Raw genomic sequence first — 18,761 nt, 5'->3', positions numbered from 1 at the left:
GGGATCAGATCTGAGCTGCAGTTGCGACCTACACCACAGCTGTGGTAGTGCTGGATCCTTTAACCCACTGTGCTGAGCCAGGGATGGAACGTGCGTCCTGGCACTGCAGGGATGCTGCCGATTGTGTTATGCCACATCGGGAGCTCTAGGATTGAGTTTGATTAATATTAAGATCCAATCTGTTTGACTCCACTTACTTTTTTTTGGCCGCACCCTCAGCATGTGGAAGTTCCTGGACCAGGGATCAAACCTGCACCACAGTTGCGACTGTGGCAACACCTAGTCCTTAACCCACTGCGCCACAAGGGAATGTCCATGATTCCACTTACTTTCCCTCTCCCCTGCTTTTACATGGCCTTTTTCCCCGGTTCTGTGCTCAGCTGATGTTTGATTCTAGGATTTTTGCATGCAAGCTAGGGACTGTCTGAGGTAAAAGTCAGAGTAAGGGCAGCTGCCATTTTGCCATCTGTCTTATCACTTGTTTTTGTTCTGAAATAGGAGACAAATAAGATATGTTAAACAACCCCCCCCCAAACTGTGAAAACAGGGAAACTGGAAAAAGGGGAAAACTGTGGATTTTTCTTCATCAGATGTACTGATTTGCACATCTGTGTGTTTGATGTTTTTATAAAGCTGTAATATCAGAAATTCCCTTAAGACCATAGGTAAAAAGTGAGATGGTGAGATAAAACCCCACAGATGTCTGGCTCTTTCTGTGGCTGGTGGTGAGATTTAAACAAACGACATGCCTTTTATATGCTTTTCCTCTTTCTGTCAGCAAAATGGAAGGAGCCCAAACCTCCTTGCTTGCTTATGCTCACATTTTGAGGTGGCAAGAGAAGCTTTAGGCTGTTCAGCTGGAAGGCATCATTTAGGTAAAAGCCTGCTCTTATAAATGAACATTTTTTTTTTCTCTTGCAAATCCTCTTTCACACTGGCACAAACTGTGGGACTGTTGCGTAGGAGAAATCATTTCCATCTCAGGCTCCTGTCTTACTGGAGCCAACCCTCCTGGTCCATCCTAGAGGCTGTCTGCCCAGGAAATAGTCCATTCTTGTGCTGTGTACACAGCCAAAACAGGATGATGGGAGGAGAGCCTGCTGCAGTCAGAGCTTGCTTTATTTAGTGTAGCATCTTTGAACCCCATAGCAGTAGGGGCCAGGGATTATTGGTTCTGGGCTTTGGAGTCAGAGAACTGGGCTTGCATCTTGGCTCACTATTCAGCTCTGGGCGGGTTACTTAGCCTCTGTAAGCCTCCTATAAAGTGAGATTGATGATACCTATCCTGTGATTGTTGTGAGGGCCAGTACAGACAGTGCTTTAAAGGTCCCAGCCACAGATACATGCAGGCAGCAGAGCAAATTGGTGCTAGAGATATATTGCCTATATTCATATGCTGACTCCACTACTTTCAAGCTTGAGCAAGTTGCTTTACCTCTCTCTGCCTTGATCTCTTCGTTTTTGTAAGGAGTGAAATGGGGATAGTACTTTATAGAGCTGTTGTAAGGATCCATTGAGATGTAAAGTACTTAGAACAGTGCCTGGCACACAATAAACCTCAGTCAGTGTTAGCTCCTAGTATTACTCTATCTTTCTAAAAAGAATGGGTATGAATTGGTTATCAATTGGTAACCCCGTCACCTTGGTATTTTTTACCTTGATTTTCAGTTCTCCCTTGTTTATTCCCTTTTCCTTAAGCCAATCCCTGATTGTACTCCTTTCTCCGTCCTCATAGCTTGACTGTAGTAGACTCTGATGGAGCTACCAACTCTACCACTGCAAGCCTGACTGTGAACAAAGCTGTGGATTACCCTCCTGTGGCCAATGCAGGCCCCAACCAAGTGATCACCCTGCCTCAAAACTCCATCACCCTCTTTGGGAATCAGAGCACTGATGATCATGGCATCACCAGCTATGAGTGGTCACTCAGCCCAAGCAGCAAAGGGAAGGTGATGGAGATGCAGGTAGGGAGGATGCAGGTTGTCTTTTCTTGCCCATGGGAATTAGAGCTACTGGTCTGGGTCACCCGTTCAAGGCTTATTTCTGCTCCATTTTAATTACCAAAGTCAGATTTGTGCATAGAACGTTTGAGTTTTTTTTTAAATGTAGAAAGTTTAAGGGGCCTTTAGTTAATACATTAGCAAAAACCTTTGTCTTCAGTGTTTAGTATTAGAGGAGAAGACTGGCTGAGAAATGGTAGCTGTTCTAGCATGATTTCAGAGAATCAAGTTATTTAGAAGCTACAAGGGTGCAAATCTTACTTAGTAAGCTCTATTACAAATTGGAGTTGATTGCCTGACTAGATGGTGAACAACTTCTCTCTGGAGATATTTAAGAAGAGACTAGGTCTGTCACCAGGCAGGTAATGTTAAGTAAATGATGAAAACTGGATGGGAGTGGGGGCAAACCAGAGAATGTAAGCCCTGACTAAAGGGATCAGCTGTCCCTCAAGTCCGGCTGGTTGTTTTATGGTCTGAATGTTGCTAGATCCTCTAGCTTTTCAAGAGAAGACAAAATTTAGACTTTTATGTGAAATTGTCCAAGTTTTAAGACTAAGGCCAAGCAAAATGTCTGCAGGCTGGACTTAGCCCAGAGGATGCCAGTTTTTGCCTACTGTCCTAGAGAAAGCTCCTGCATGCGAAGTTTGCTCTAAATTATTTATAAAGTTCCTTCTGACACCTTCCAAGTCTCTGTTTCCATATTTGAGGCATGATTTAAAGCTCACATTTCACCTGGCTTTAGTTTAAGTATTACATTAGTATTACATCAGTTTCTCTGCTGTTGCAGAATCTGACAGACCTAAGGGGACATCAGGGAATTACGTAGAATCTTGAGTTGTTGTTGCCATGTTTTATTGTGGCCACTTTGTTAGGGTCACACTGTGTGGCCTCAGTAGGAAGAACATTGCTTTTAAATTGTGTTATTTTATTGTATATTCATAGTCTTCTTTCTGGCTTGGGTCATAGAGACTGATCTTGGTTATCTCTGCAAATTTTCCTATACTCCTCTCCCTTGTGAGAGTTCTAACTGTTTGAAACTGTTGCTGTGTCAGGGAGGTTTATTCCTTTAAAGGGGCGGAATTTTTAACAAGAAGTCCTGCAGTGTCTGATTTAGCATTCACTAATTATATTGAATTGAGAGGTAATAACCAGGTACCAGCCTAGGTTTGGAAAAGTTGGTAAATCATCTAGACCAGGGCAGGACTTACTGTAGGAGGTTGTGATTCTGGGAGTCCATGTGTCTGTGTTTATATATCCAGGGTGTTAGAACACCAACGCTGCAGCTCTCCGCCATGCAAGAAGGAGACTACACTTACCAACTCACAGTGACTGACACAATAGGACAGCAGGCCACTGCTCAAGTGACTGTTATTGTGCAGCCTGGTAAGTTCTAACTTTGTGGTGAGGGATCTTCGGTTGGCTGGTCCCTTGAACCTTGAGGGAGAAGAGGCTTGGGTTCTGAGCTATATGAAGGTAGAAGTGGGAGGTTCCAATCCATGGAGCCTCTGGTAGCTTCATTTATTTATTTATTTATTTTGTCTTTTTTTGTCTTTGTTGTTGTTGTTGTTGTTGCTATTTCTTGGGCCGCTCCCGCGGCATATGGAGGTTCCCAGGCTAGGGGCTGAATCGGAGCTGTAGCCACCGGCCTACGCCAGAGCCACAGCAACGCGGGATCCGAGCCGTGTCTGCAACCTACACCACAGCTCAGGGCAATGCAGGATCGTTAACCCACTGAGCAAGGGCAGGGACCGAACCCGCAACCTCATGGTTCCCAGTTGGATTCGATAACCACTGCGCCACGACGGGAACTCCCTCTGGTAGCTTCTGTTGTCCATTGGCCTAGTGCTTTCTTCTAGATAGAGTACTTCACAGCCTCAGCTTGTCCCTTTTGCTCTTCCCTAGTTATTGCGCCTTCAAGGCGACCAAGAAGATGGAAGCTCTGACATCCCAAATCCTGCCTTATTTTCTTAAAGCTTAGAGCCCCCTTCCTCAAGAAAGCCGTAACTTAATCTTTCAGATCTTTTCATTTGAACTCCTACAGTACTGTATTTCAGATTTACCATGGCATTGTAATTTTAGTGTCTTCTACCACCTTCTTTCAGAATCGTTTTATATATGTTTCAGTCTTAAATTCTTCATTGTGAGCTCTCTGACCATACCCTCATCTCCCACATTATCCGACAAGTTCTGCGGGTGAAGAGGCAGAGTACTCGAGGCTTCCAGAACATAAGTCCCAGTTGGTTCTTCTCCTTTCCCAGGAGGACTGCCTGCTTTTGACCTCCACATCTCTGTCTTCCAGAAAATAACAAACCTCCACAGGCGGATGCAGGCCCAGATAAAGAGCTGACTCTTCCTGTAGATAGCACAACACTGGATGGCAGCAAAAGCTCAGATGATCAGAAAATCATCTCATATCTCTGGGAAAAAACACAGTGAGTATTGACACAAAACCCTTATATATGCAATGGCCCCAGACGTTTGAAGAGCAAGGTTTTACTTGCTTATAAGAGTTTACTTGCTCTTATTATCTTATTCAAGGAGGGGAGAGGGGTGTGAATGAGAAAGAAATGTTTGCAGTCCCAAACCTCTACTTTAAGAAAATGATATAAAATAGTTTTTGTAAGAAAAAAAGAGTACTTACCATCAGCTGTCCCCAGGTGGTACTTAGTGATCCCAGTGCTTTTACAGGTACAATCCATCTGCTGAAATGCATAGTTTAATTACACTTGAGAGGCAGAATGGAAGGGGTAATGGAGCTGAAAAATACTCTTGCTCAAAATTAACTGGGTAAGGCTGGCAGGAGGGATGGGGCAGAGCAGCTATTAAGGAAAATTGAAAATTCATCTACAAAATGAAAGCATTTCTATGTTATTATTTCCTTGAAGACACCATTTGCCATTTATTTTAGCCAGAGGCCAAAGGCAGTAAGCAGAATAATACTAATTAAATTGGAATTACCTAATCGAACCATTCCTGGTTCTTGTAGTTTCTTTCAGCTCTTTTAAACCATAACAAGTGGAACTCAGATTATACGCAGGATCCCACAGGAGGCAAAAGGATTCCAAGGAAGAGTTAAAAGCATTCTCAGTTTCCAAAGGTAGCAACCATAGGACAGATTGGGTTTTTTATTTTTGTTTTTATTTTTGACTAGGGCATTAGAGATAGGTAGGAAGGGGCTATGATTTACTTAAAAAAGCACTTGACTTACGATTGGTGAGTTGGAGTCTAGAAATTATTTTCCGTAGCTTTTGTTTGTATTTTTTGGAGAATCTAGTTTTTTCCTCAGCCCAGCATGTTTTTAATTATAACTGTTTGGTTGAAGATACAGCTGATAAACCTTTCAGTTGAATTTTATTGGTGTTTACAGCAGAAATGCTTAGCATAGCTTCTTGGAGGAAAATCTGTTTCAAGAGGGTTGCTGGGGTCAGGACTAAACGTTTATGTTGCAAAACAAAGCAGCAAAACCTGGGAGTCTCCAGGTCTCTCAGCTCATTCTGCAGTGTTAAGGAAGGCTCTGAGGTATTTTGATCCTTGAACAGAAGGGCTCTCTGATATGTGTAGTGTTGTGCCTGGATGTTGGCACAGAGATCACTGCCCTGCTGCAAGCTGCTGTGTGAGGCCACAGGGGAAAAAGAAAGATACGGAGTGTCCTGAGTATTCTGTGGCCCCTGTCCAGGAGCTGGAGGGAGTTTTGCTTATAGGGCTGCTAAGAAGAGGATGGTTTTGTCCTGAGAATTCCCCTGAAGCCTTGGCCCATTTCCTTTCCCTGACTTTTCAGCAGGAGGGAGTTTGGCATATGATTAAGAAAGGCATTTTGCTTCTTTGCTGGCAAGAGCTGAACCAACTCCTGAGCCAGAAATGCTTTTCAGAAACGTCACTCTCAAATCATTCTTTTGATCAGAGACCTGCTCAGGGCACTTTCTTCCTTTTACAAACTAGAACAGCAAAGAGTTTGAATGTTCTTGAAGCTCTTACAAAGCTCAGTTTGAAAGCTGGTGAATGGAATTTTCTGATCAGCAGGTAGTCTGTATTTTGGGACCAAATGACACTCTGTCCGAATGGAATATTTTTAAACATGCCCTCTCAAGGTGTGAGAAACAATAGTTCATGTCTTAGCTGAGGCAATAATTGTCTGCTCCTCCTGAGTCAGAGACGAGAAGCAGTAGACAGGTACAACTCCACCCTCTGGTTTCTCTCTTTGTCCAGGGGACCTGACGGGGTACAGCTCGAGAATGCTAACAGCAGTGTCGCCACTGTGGCTGGGCTGCAGGTGGGAACCTACGTGTTTACCTTGACTGTCAGAGATGAGAGGAACCTGCAAAGCCAGAGCTCTGTGAATGTCATTGTCAAAGAAGGTACATTGCTGCCTTGGGTTGGTGCAGCAGCCTCTGGGTGGTATAACTGAAGAATCCATCATCTCTTGTTTGGCTACAAAAATTGATCAGAGACAAGGGGTAGAGGAAGAAAGTTAGGAGTAAGGGCAGCTGTTATTTGCTTTTCTAAAGCAACCTTTGATTGAATGACCGTAAGGTGAATTTTAACTTCTCATTTTCCCTCCCTCCCTTCTTTCCTTCTCAGTTGAATAGGGCAAGAATTAAGGTTTTTTTCCCTTTGCATTTTTATTTTGCATCTGCTGCTAATACTGGGCTTCTGTGACTCTCCTGCTAGCTACAGTGACACCTTCTGTCAGACCTTAAAATGACTTCCCTGCACTGTAGCTTCCTGTGCTCATCCTAGGAGCCTGCATGCTGAGGCCACTTGAACCAAAGTGGATTGGCTTTGCTCTGATTTGCAGGCATGGTGATCAGTGATGGTCTTAGGAGAAGGCAATACACTGATAGTCAGAAAAAACTGTCAGATATGCACATGATCTCCAGATGTAACACTATTGAACTCAGTGAATAGAGAGCACAGACTGAGTAAACAAAGCTGCAGGTGGAGCCCAGGATAAGAAAAGTGTCTTTCTCCTTTTTCTCTATTAAAGTAATAAGGAATGAATCAAAAAAGATGTTCAGAGAATAAAATTTTAAGCCATATTTTGAAGATGATTTGTGGTATCAGTTGATGAAACATGAACTTCAGGGCTTTAATCCATTGTAGGCCTTTGTTTCCAATCATCATATACCCCCAAAGCAGAGAAATGAATTTCTTTTGGGGAAGCTGCTATGAGAATACAGGAAGAAGCTATAGTTGTCTCCTCTATTTTACAGTGTCAGGAGAACATTTCTTTGGGCGGGACTGGAGTCTCAGGACCTACAAGCACTGGTGGCTTTAAATCTACATTGTTGGAGTTCCCATCATGGCTCAGTGCTTAACAAATCTGACTAGCATCCATGAGGACATAGGTTCAGATCCCTGGCTTGTTCAATGGGTTAAGGATCTGGCGTTGCCATGAGCTGTGGTATTGGTTGCAGATGCAACTCAGATCCTGAGTTGCTGTGGCTGTGGCTGTGGCGTAGGCCGGCAGCTATAGCTCTGATTTGACCCCTAGCCTGGGAACCTCCATATGCCAAAGATGCAGCCCTAAAAAGCAAAAAAAAATATGTAAATCAGTCAGTCAGTCTACATTGTTGCTGTCATGGATAGTTTTCCACTTAAGATGCTTTTGATGTTTAGTTTTCTCATAAAGCACTGTGAAGAAACATTCCTTCTTTTTCTGAATGTTATATTTTTTTTTGATGTTTTTTCTTTGGTTAGAAATGAACAAACCACCTATAGCCAAGATAACTGGGATTGTGGTGATTACCTTGCCCACGGACACAGCAGAGCTGGATGGTTCCAAGTCCTCAGATGACAAGGGAATAGTCAGCTACCTCTGGACTCGAGATGAGGGGAGCCCAGCAGCAGGGGTAAGTGTGCCAGGAGGTGGAGAGCTACACAGGTCCAGATGATAAGATGTGGGGAGAAGGCTGAGCCAAACATTCCAGTATCAGTTTTAACCAAATGGTCTCTTGTGTCAAACCTAGATTACTCTCTGAAATCCAGGGAGGTTAAATGACTTTCCTAGGGTCACGCCTCAAGTTAGTGTGGGATAGAAGGTGATTCTCTTCCCTGTTCCTAGTGGCTATGGGCCGTAGTCTATCACAGAGCAGGAGCTGCCCATGGCCAGCCCAGGGGGAGCTTGGTTGTGACAGGAGCAGCAGCTGACTCCATGAAAGGAGTGTTGTTTTCTGCAACATAACCATGCTGTTCAACCCCACAGGACGTGTTAAATCACTCTGACCACCACCCTATCCTCTTTCTTTCCAACCTGGTTGAGGGGACTTACACATTTCACCTGAAAGTGACTGATGCGAAGGGTGAGAGTGACACAGACCGGACCACTGTGGAGGTGAAACCTGGTGAGTTCATTAAGTGAGCTTACAGAGTGGCATTGCTGGGTCAACCCGGCAGGGCCTTGATCTTGAGACCCTTCCCCTAGCATGGAGAGTTAGATGGCATATCCAGCTTTGAAAAAAATGTAGAACCCTCGAGCTGAGAACTCATTAGACTGTCTGTTCCAACAAGACCTCTCCTACCTGTGCAGGAATCTGGACCTCCCCCTACTCAGCTCAGATGGAGAAACAAACTCAGAGAGGGCAGGGCTTGCTCAGCTTCACACAGCAGTTGTGTCAGAGCCAGGCCTTTGTGCCTCTACTTCAGCACTTTCTCCTCCAACTGTGACTGATGAGAGAGGGCCCAGGGTGCTTTGGGAATCTGAGCACAGGAATAACTTGAGTCATGATGTCTCATCAGCACCCAGATGCAGAAAACAATTTATTTTTATAAGTTGAGCCTCAGGCTTTATCTGATAAACCAGAGAAGGTAAAGAAAGTAACTGGTGTCCTTTACATTTTTCAGATTTGCAGAAATAAAATTTCATTCTTAAATAGAACCATGTTTTTGTTTTGTTTCAAGGTTAATTTGCTATTTTTTTTAGGAAGGAAATTAGTAAAATATAGAGCTTTATAAATTCCTGAGCATCTGATGAGAAGGTATTAAGTTTAAACCTACTCTTTATTATCTAGGCCAAGCTCACGTACTGATGTCTTAGATGGAAAAGGATCTTGGCAGGTCTTCCAGTCCTTGTCCTACCTCTGTGAAGGACAATGGCCAAGACACTGTAAAGTCTCTTCTTGTGTTTAAAATCAGATCACAGATAGTGGACTAATTATGTAAATTACACATCAGAACAGACAAATGGTGCATCCAAGTATGTGAATAAGGTATTCTGAATAGTCATTTTAAACCTGTAAGTGTAGAACAGTTAGGGCATAATCAGAAGTAAAGCACAACAGTCTCAAGGTTCCAGAGTTGTAAAAACATCACGCAGCTGTGATGTTGTCTTAAGGAAATCCTTGTTTCTTGGCTACCTGGTTTTCCTTTGTGTTTATGGTTTTCAAACCTGTAGGGCAGATGCATTCCCATTATTGATAAGATCATTGAGACAGAAACCTTCCCTCCCATTGTTGTAGACAAAGTATGGAGGGTCACTGAAAGTCAGATTAGTTCAGGAGAGATTGCTAGATACCTACCTGCCACTTGGCCTGGAGAATTCAGCAAAGCCAACTGGGCAGAGGCTTTTAAAGGAAACCTTGAAACATTTCTGTCCTCCCCACTCCCTTCACTAAACCTCATTGCTTTAGCCTGGTCCCCAGAACATGTGTGATTGAGAATTAGAGGCCAGGACCAGACTGCTGAGGACCAGGCCAAAGCAATGGGGAATTCACTGTTGTACCTTTCTAGTTGAAGGAGGTCAGTTGCATTTCTGAATGCTCTCACTGCTTTCTCTCCCCGGCCAAAGCGGATACAGTGGCAGGTCTGCGTTAACTCTCTTACTTCTAAAGCCATGACTGATCCACATGCTTTCCAGATCCCAGGAAAAACAACCTGGTGGAGATCATCTTGGATGTCAACGTCAGTCAGCTCACTGAGAGGCTGAAGGGGATGTTCATCCGCCAGATTGGGGTCCTCCTGGGGGTGCTGGATTCCGACATCATTGTGCAAAAGATTCAGCCGTACACGGAGCAGAGGTAGCTGGGCAATGAATGGGGGGAGAAAAGGAAAGACTAGGGGTCCCCTGGGTTTCTTGATTGAGCTGAGAAATAGTGTGGGTAGATAGAGACGGGTGGGCTCTCTGACTGGGAACTGCTCATGGGGTCCATTTCTTTAGTGAACTTTTCTAGTGTAGGTCACATGCTCTGTACTAGACATTGCAGCAGGGTACAAGGTCAGGAGAGGTCTATGATGTTTGAAGACCATAGTCTAGTAGGGGAGATAATCAAGTGAACATAAAACATCAGTACAGGGTGGATTTTTTTTTTTCCCACATCCATGGGATGTAGAAGTTCCCGGACCAGGGATTGAACCCCCGCCAGAGCAGTGACCAGATCCTTAACCTAGGAGAACTCCAGTATAGGGTGAATTTGACACAGTCAGTGCTCTTATAAGCAGATAGGATGGAAAGTTCCTGGAGAAGGAAAACCAGGTATAGCCTTCTTGACATTCTTAAGAGAAGCCTTTTTTTTGGCCTAAGCCATTTTGTGGTCTAATCCTGACCACACTGCTTGACCTTGGACAGGTCTCAGAAATTCATGATCTTAAGGGAACAAAAGAATGCAGGAACAAATGACTCTTTGTCAGGCAAGAGAAGTTACAATAGCAAAAATAATAAATCATTTGTAAAGATTACCTGTTTTGTTTCACTGGTAAAGATGAGCTTGAAGTACTCAACCCCAGATCAACTGGAACGTAAGAAATATTGATGTTCACCTTTTCTGACTCCTGTGACTTTGATCAGCTGAAGATGGGACTCTGGACCTTTGGCCCAATTCTATGCTGAATTCCCCTCTGCTCAAACCATTTCATGAATATTCATATGCCCTTCGTTTAAAACCTCCCCAGTACTGCCATTCCGGAGACACTGCTTTGGGAAGTATCCCTGATGTTCTCTTTACTTCCACAAGTGATAAATCCTTCCTTCTCCCCATGTTTGGCTCGGTTGTGTCTTTTGGTTCAACACCAACCAAGAAGAGAACCCAGTTTTTTGGGTAATACTGTTGTGGAGCCACAGAGTCAAGGGCAGTTAATTCTTCCAGGAAGCTTGGGGTTGAGGTAGTTCAAAGATTTTCCAAAAGTAAAACTTGCACTGATCAAGCATAGAAGGACTAAGAGCAAATTCAGAATAGGGGAACAGCATGAACAGTGTTCCTGTGGTGTGAAAGCATAGGGTTTCCTCTGGAAGAAGTGAGTTCAGAGTACTTATCGGGCCCTAGGATATGGTAGAGGATAAGGCTGGCCCTGAGAATGCTTATAAGCAAGCCAGGCAATTTAGGTTTAATGGTTTGGGTGGGAGGACTCAAGCTTTTTTGTTTTTGCTTTTGTTTTTAGGACCACACCTGTGGCATAAAGAATTTCCCAGGCTAGGGGTTGAATTGGAGCTACAGCTGCCAGCCTACACCACAACCACAGCAAAGCCAGATCTGAGCCACGTCTGTGACCTGCACCACAGCTCTCTGCAACGCCAGAATCCACTGAGCGAGGCCAGGGATTGAACCTGCATCCTCATGGATACTAGTTGGATTTGTTTCCACTGTGCCACAGTGGGAACTCCTCAAGTTTCTTTTCTGTGTGTGAAGTTTTTATTTATTTATTTTTTTTTGGAGCAAGGCTGTTAGATTTTTTTGTTTGTTTTTAAAGAGAGATCCATAGTGTGGAGACTAAAACAGGGAGAGGCCAAAGGCTGGGAGACCAATCAGGAAGCTTTTGGACTATACTAGTAAAAAGGTGATTATACCTAAATGAGGTAGTGGCAGTAGAAATGTCGGAGAGAAGAGGAAATTGAAAGAAATTAAGAGGTAGAACAGTATGACGTGGTGACCCTTTGGGAATGAAGGTAAGTGAAACCTCAAAAATGAGGATTTTTGGAGTTCCCGTTGTGGTTTAGCGGTAAATGAATCTGACTAGCATCCATGAGGATGCAGGTTCAATCCCTGACCTCATTCAGTGGGTTAAGGATCCAGCATTGCCGTGAGCGGTAGTGTAGGCTGGCAGCTACAGCTCCAATTCAACCCCTAGCCTTGGAACCTCCATATGCTGTGGGTGTGGCCCTAAAAAAAACGAAAAAAAAAAAAAAAGTGAGGATTTTGGTTTGGCTACCTGGATAGATGGTGGATGCCATTAACTGAGATTAGGGATAGAGAAGAAACTAGTTTCAAAGAAAAGATAATGAGTTCGGTTTTCACTGTTGGATTTGAGGTGTCTTATGGTTACATGGGGCAATCAGGTAGTAGCGAGTATAGGCCGGAATGTGAGCAGGAAGCAAAAGCCAGAGATGGGGAGTAACTACATACAGGCAGGAGTTACAGCCATGAGGATGGATAAGTCACACGGGGAGAGTGTCAAGAGGGTTGAGGACAGAACTCTGGAGAACATCCGTATCTTAAGGAAGAGGCAAAGGAAGAAAGGCCAGCAAAGGAAACTAAGAAACAGCAGTCAGAGAGGTGGGAGAAGAACAAGGTAGGAGTGGTCTGCTGAAAGTTAAGGGACAAGCTGGCAGTAGGGGGGCTGCCAAAGGATTCAGGTGCTAGAGACAGGTGGGGTGAAGACACAAAACAGGCTTTTGGGGAGTTCCCTGGTGGCCTTGTGGATTAAGGAATCGGCATTGTCACTGCTGTGGCTTGGGTTGCTGCTGTGGCGTGGGTTTGATCCTGGCCCAGGAACTTCCACATGCCACAGGCACAGCCAAAAAGAAAAAACAGGCTTTTGGGTTTGTGGGTGGTAGATCATCAGAACCAAAATGAAAGCATATTACTTAGATAGTAGGAGATTTTTTTCATGGTTTGAGGATCCAGAGATGGTGAGTATAACACCTCTTTGAAGAGGTTGGTACTGAAAACAATAAAGGAGATAAGTTCAAAGAACACCTTTTGAAGATGAGAAATACTGGGACATTTTTATAGACTGAGGGTAAGGTGCAGAGGAAAAGCAGACGGTGGAGACTGGGGAGGCGGGTTATAAATGGAGGGAGGTCTGGGGCACTGGCTTTGGGAGAGCAGGAGCACCGCTTTCTCTGGATGTAGGAAGTGAGGGAAGATATGCTATTATGAGTGAATCTATAGGTGGAGAAGATGAGTGTTGGTACCCATGTCCTGGTTTTTTTGTTGTTGTTTTTTTCTGAAAGTGGAGGCAAGGCCATTGGCTTTAAGGCGAGAGTGAGGTGGGCAGGCTGAGGAAAAGGGTAAAGGTTGGGAACAGCAGCTCCAGGAAAGAATGCTGGCTTTGAGCAATGTTGGAGTCTCAGCTAGAGTTAGAGACATGAGGTGAGAGCAGTGATTCCCAGCTCTAGCTGCATAATAGAATCGCCTGGAGCTTTTATGAACCTGCCGTTACCCAAGCCTCACTTCGACAGGTTTTGATTCAGTTGGTCTGGAGTGAGGTTTTAAAAACTCCCCAGGTTGGGAGTTCCCTTGGCGGCTCAGCTGTTAACAGATTTGACTGAGATCCATGAGGATGCGGGTTTGATCCCTGCCCACACTCAGTGGGCTAGGAATCTGGTGTTGCTGTGAGTTGTGGTGTAGGTCACAGACTCAGCTTGAATCTGGCATTGTTGTGGTTGTGGCATGGGCCAGCAGCTGTAGCTCTGATTCGACCCCTAGCTTGGGAACTTCCATATGCGGTGGGTACGGCCCTAAAAAGCAAAAATAAATAAAGTAAAATAAAAATAAAAACTTCCCAGGTGGAGTTCCCATGGTGGCGCAGCAGAAATGAATCTGACTAGGAACCGTAAGGTTTTGGGTTTGATCCCTGGCCTCACTCAGGGGGTTAAGGATGTGGTGTCACTGTGAGCTGTGGTGTAGGTCGCAGACGTGGCTCGGATCTGGTGTTGCTATGGCCATGGCATAGGCCACCAGCTGTAGCTCCGATTTGACCCCTTGCCAGGGAACCTCCATATGCCGTGGGTGCAGCCCTAAAAAGCAAAAAACCAAAACAAAACCAAAAAACCAAACAAACCCTCCCCAGGTGAATCTAACATGCAGTCGGGGTTCAGTGGATCAGAGGCAGCACGATGACTGGGACTTGCTTTTTAAGCTCTGCTTAGCAGCCTAGGAGCAGGACTAGGGAAGATGGCTGCTGGGATCCATCCGAGCTGGTGGGAATTGGCTGGGACAAAGCAATGGAAAGGCATTAGCGAGAGTGCAGGTAAGAGCATTGTAAGAGGGGTTTGTTTTCAGACTTGCTATGACTATCTCTGGATCATGAAGAAGAGAGAAGCAGCAGTGACTCTGGGTTTCTGGCTTAGTTGAGGAATTTGGGAGGAGGATATGCTCGGAGGAGATAGTGTATTACAGTGGGAAGGAGCATGGGCCTCACAGCAGGCAGACCTTGCTTCTGAGCCCTGTTCTGTTAGTGGGAGCACTGACACCAAGACAGAGCACAGGTTATTGTACTTCTCTGAACCCATTCTTCATTTGTAAAAATGCTAGCACCCATTTCATAAGATTTTGTTGAAGCTTACATAAGATGATGTTTGTATAGTCCCTACCATATAATGAGTTAGTGGTTATTCTAGTTTATTTTGAAACATGTTGGCATGTGTGGAATATCTGGGGTAGATATTCTACCAAGCATTTGCAGATACAGATTTGGTCACTCTGGAGGGACATGGGGAGAGGAGATAAAGATTTGAGTGTCTTTTGTATATAGAAATTGAAACAGTAAGCATGGATTAGTTATGGCTAGGAGAAAATAATGAGAAATGGACCACAAATCTTTTATGGAAAAAGTTTGGTTTTTGATCCTGGAATTTGTAATTGCACTGTTAGTCTCACTGTGCAGTAAGCTTTTAAAAGTCTTTATGACAGGGCTTCCCAAACTTTTATGTCAATCTACCCATAGAAAATAATGCTGTTTAAATCATTTGGGATAATTTTATTGGAAGCAACTGGTCCAGGGCCTCTGGGATACCCAGGTCCCCTGCAGCCACCCAGTGTGCTGTGGGGAGCAGTATATGTGGCACAGCTATAAACCCAGTGTGACCCACTGATTGGGAAAATTCTTTTTGTGGTACCAACCTGGAGTCACGAAGCAGGCTGCTGCAAATGGAGGCCAAGGCATAGAGAACAGAATTTGTGCCACCCAGGAGTGAGTTCACACATGGTCTACCTTGGGTGGAAGTTGACAGTCAGAAAGCAAACAGATTCTGGGCATGAAACAACATAATCTTGCACCAGTTGTACCATTGTATAGGGTCTTTCTCGTTGCTGTCATAATAGTGATCACTTTGGTTATGTTTCGACCTATGGATAATGCTTTGATGCTATCCAACAGTTTACATTTCTCAAAGCACTGTGGTTTGTCTTACAAATAACCCAGGCACAAACCCAATAGTACCACACCCTTAGCTGTTAAAAGGCTGACATTGTGATGGAACATGATGTAGGATAATGAAAAAAGGAATGTGTGTGTGTGTGTGTGTATATGTTTATATATATATAAAAAATTGGGTCACTTTGCTGTATAGCAGAAATTGACAGAACATTGTAAATCAACTATGATAAAAAAATAAAAATCTTAAAAACAGCTGACAACAAGGAGGTACTCATAGGCAAATCTCCATTTTTATGGTCTCAGTTACCTATTTGGAATAGGCCTTCTTTTTTTTTTTTTTTTTTTAGGGCCACACCCACGGCATATGGAGGTTCCCAGGCTAGGGGTCTACCCTACAGCTGCCAGCCTATGCCATAGCCACAGCAACGCCAGACCCGAGCCACGTCTTCGACCTATACCACAGCTCACAGCAACGCCGGATCCTTATCCACTGAGCGAGGCCAGGGATTGAACCTGCAACCCCATGGTTCCTAGTCAGTTTCATTTCCCCTTTGCCATAATGGGAACTCTTGAAATAGATCTTCTTGTTAGCTGGGGCAGCTTAGGGCTTTTCCAAAAGCATAGTCTCTGGAGTTGGACATATCAGGGTTGAGATCTGGCTCTGCCATAATTAACTGTGTGACCTTGGGCAAGTTTCTTAACCCCTCTGAGCCCCAGTATTGTCCTCTGTAAAATGGGGGTGATGCTGATAACCCCTTTTTCAACGGCTTACTGTGAGAGAAAGTGTATAATGCTTAGCACGGTGTCTGGCACAAACAGAAGGTACTTATTAGCAAATGGTAGCTGCTGCTTTTGTGTTGACAGTTTCAGCTCATTCATACTGTTGCATGTCTCTGCAGCACCAAGATGGTATTTTTTGTTCAAAACGAGCCTCCTCACCTGATCTTCAAAGGCCATGAGGTGGCAGCGATGCTCAAGAGTGAGCTGCAGAAGCAAAAGGCAGACTTTCTGATATTCAGAGCCCTGGAAATCAATACTGTCAGTGAGTAATTCTGGGAAGTTGGGAATGAGAACTTAGCCACTGCCCCAGCTCACCTGTTCGTCCCTGCTGTCCTTGGGCTTCATTTCCTGTTCTCCAAGAACAAGAAGATAATCACTTAACTTCGCTACCCTTATCATGAAGGAATCTTGACTCATTGCAGAGGTTCTAAACCTGGGCCTCTGGGTTAGCATTCAGAGGAGCTGTGAGTTTGAATTGGAAAAAAATTGCGTCTTTGTTTTCATGAACCTCTATATTCATTGTTTCCTTCAGTCATGAATGTAGGCAACAAACTACAGTAGTAGTAACACAACATGTGACTTTAAGGCAATAGAAATCTCGGATAATTTTGTATCCTACTACATGATGAAATAGCATTTTTACTCATCACTACTTCAAAATTATGACAGTTGTTAGGCCCACTTCTAGATCTTAATATTTTAATATAGACACATATATTATTAAAATTTTATATTCCTAAGTACTTTAAAAACATGTTCAATATAACTGTTTTCCTCTGTGATACTATGTATTTTATTTTGGCAATTAAATTATTCAGAGGAGGGCGTCTACCAGACATGGAAGATTAGAAACTGCTGATATGGAGAAACAAGTAAAACCAGTGTGGAGCCTTTCTGATTGTTCCTGTTTTATCCCATCGTGATAATAATGGGTACTGTGCCCAGCTGTAAAAGCTCTTGGGGCAGGTCTCCAGGACGTGTCATCACAGGCCATCGAGCAGAGGGTCCCTTCACACTTCATGGGCACTGGAAGCTGGTTGTTCCCCGGCTCTGACTTCTGTTGACTTTTTTTCCTTTCCTTCTGCTTCCAGCCTGCCAGTTGAACTGTTCTGACCATGGCCACTGTGATTCATTCACCAAACGCTGTATCTGTGACCCTTTCTGGATGGAGAATTTCATCAAGGTGCAGCTGAGGGATGGAGATAGCAACTGTGGTGAGTTTTCTGCTTGGCACTGTGCCAGCTGGTTTGGCACTGAGCGTGGCTCTGAGTTGAGTGGGTGGGTGTTGGTGTTTCCAAGGCAGATGAGCAAGTGAGAACTTGGTGTATTTTCTGTTTGCAGAGGACTTTTACTTCCTTCCTCCACACTTGCTCAAGGTTAGAGGAAAGCTCTGAAGCAGTTGTTTAAGAAGAAACATACTTAAATCAGACCAACTGCAAATTGCAGCCTAAATCAGACCAGCTGGAAGGCCTCCTGTCGCTTTGGAGTGCCTGTGTACCCAGCCCCATGCAAGCCCCCAGGTTTCTATTCCCTGCCTTCCCTCTGTTAAAGCTCCTTATAGCCTGCCCCAGTGCTCCACGGTCTCAGAGCAACAGCTAGAAAGCAGGGGCTATTTGTAAGGTTTAAAGTTTCAGTTGCCTTCTAGTCCAAGATCTCACCTTCCCTGGGGAGCCCTGGGGGCCTTTTTGTCTACAGAGTGAAGCCACCTCCTGCCAGGGTGGACAGCCCAGACCTCCCTTCCAGCCCGTCTTCGCTGCCCTTACCATTCTGATTTTCTTGGCAGAGTGGAGTGTGTTATATGTCATCATCGCTTCCTTTGTCATCGTTGTTGCCTTGGGAATTCTGTCCTGGACTGTGGTCTGTTGTTGTAAGAGGTAAGGTGAACTTGCAGTGGAAAGTCATTCGGGCTTCTGATCATATGTTCACTCATCAAAAGTGCTGAGTGTGCCCCCCACGTGATGAGTGCTGAGTCCTGGGCTTTCCCCCTTCCCATCACTGTTGGAGTGGCTTGGTCCACCTACAGCACGCACAGAAGAGCTCTCCTGGCCCTCTGACGCTCCTGAGGGTAGACGCACACTCCTTCAGTTGAGTGGCTATCACTGCAGTGATTTGCAAGCTGGAAAACGTGGCGGGAGTGGGAGTGGCAGGATCTGGGTTTGGACCAGGCTCACATCTCCAGGGCGTATGGCCTTTAGTACTTCACACCTCAGCGGCACCACGTTAGCACGTGGCTTAGTTTGTCTGCCTTCCTTCCGTTTGGGATTCCCGTGTATATGTGTTTTCACATAATGGTAAACTTAGGTTAGTCATGATTTAATAAGCCTTGCGGGTTTTTTCATTTAGTCTTCCTATCTAGTGTTATAATATTTAATGGTAACATATATTATGTTTTCATTATTAATAATAGGTGTCATTTCTATGTTTACTGTGTGCCAAGCACCAGGATAACATTTTATATATTTTATAGGTAATAGCTTTTTTAATATGCATAGCAACCTTTTCTCATAGCTAAGGAAATGTAAGCTCAGGAAAATGGCATCACCTGTCTGTGGACACACAGTTAGTAGGTGGCATAGCTGGGGTTTAACCTGTAGCATAACCTCGCAGTAAAAACTTAGAAAATGAAAAGAAATTTAAAAAATTACCACCAAGCTAAGACAGCTACCGCTAACA

At 44.3% G+C, this 18,761-nt stretch overlaps 1 protein-coding gene across 4 annotated transcripts in view; it reads left to right on the top strand.

Moving 5' to 3' along the window:
* KIAA0319L (KIAA0319 like) overlaps nucleotides 1–18,761 on the top strand; it is a 118,473-nt gene that overhangs the window by 92,870 nt on the left and 6,842 nt on the right. For all 4 annotated transcript variants that reach the window (XM_047793308.1, XM_047793307.1, XM_047793309.1 and 1 more), the window contains 10 exons: nucleotides 1,736–1,964; nucleotides 3,260–3,383; nucleotides 4,300–4,432; nucleotides 6,207–6,355; nucleotides 7,698–7,849; nucleotides 8,203–8,341; nucleotides 9,853–10,012; nucleotides 16,208–16,350; nucleotides 17,180–17,302; nucleotides 17,872–17,962. In XM_047793308.1, the coding sequence (XP_047649264.1) occupies nucleotides 1,736–1,964; nucleotides 3,260–3,383; nucleotides 4,300–4,432; nucleotides 6,207–6,355; nucleotides 7,698–7,849; nucleotides 8,203–8,341; nucleotides 9,853–10,012; nucleotides 16,208–16,350; nucleotides 17,180–17,302; nucleotides 17,872–17,962 (1,443 nt within the window). The remainder of the gene's footprint in view (nucleotides 1–1,735; nucleotides 1,965–3,259; nucleotides 3,384–4,299; nucleotides 4,433–6,206; nucleotides 6,356–7,697; nucleotides 7,850–8,202; nucleotides 8,342–9,852; nucleotides 10,013–16,207; nucleotides 16,351–17,179; nucleotides 17,303–17,871; nucleotides 17,963–18,761) is intronic.

The sequence above is a fragment of the Phacochoerus africanus genome, chromosome 8 (assembly GCF_016906955.1).
Source record: "Phacochoerus africanus isolate WHEZ1 chromosome 8, ROS_Pafr_v1, whole genome shotgun sequence".
In the NCBI taxonomy this organism is placed as follows: Eukaryota; Metazoa; Chordata; class Mammalia; order Artiodactyla; family Suidae; genus Phacochoerus; species Phacochoerus africanus.
The sequence above is the reverse complement of the archived record's forward strand: the minus strand, read 5'-3'. Positions and strand labels throughout refer to the sequence as shown.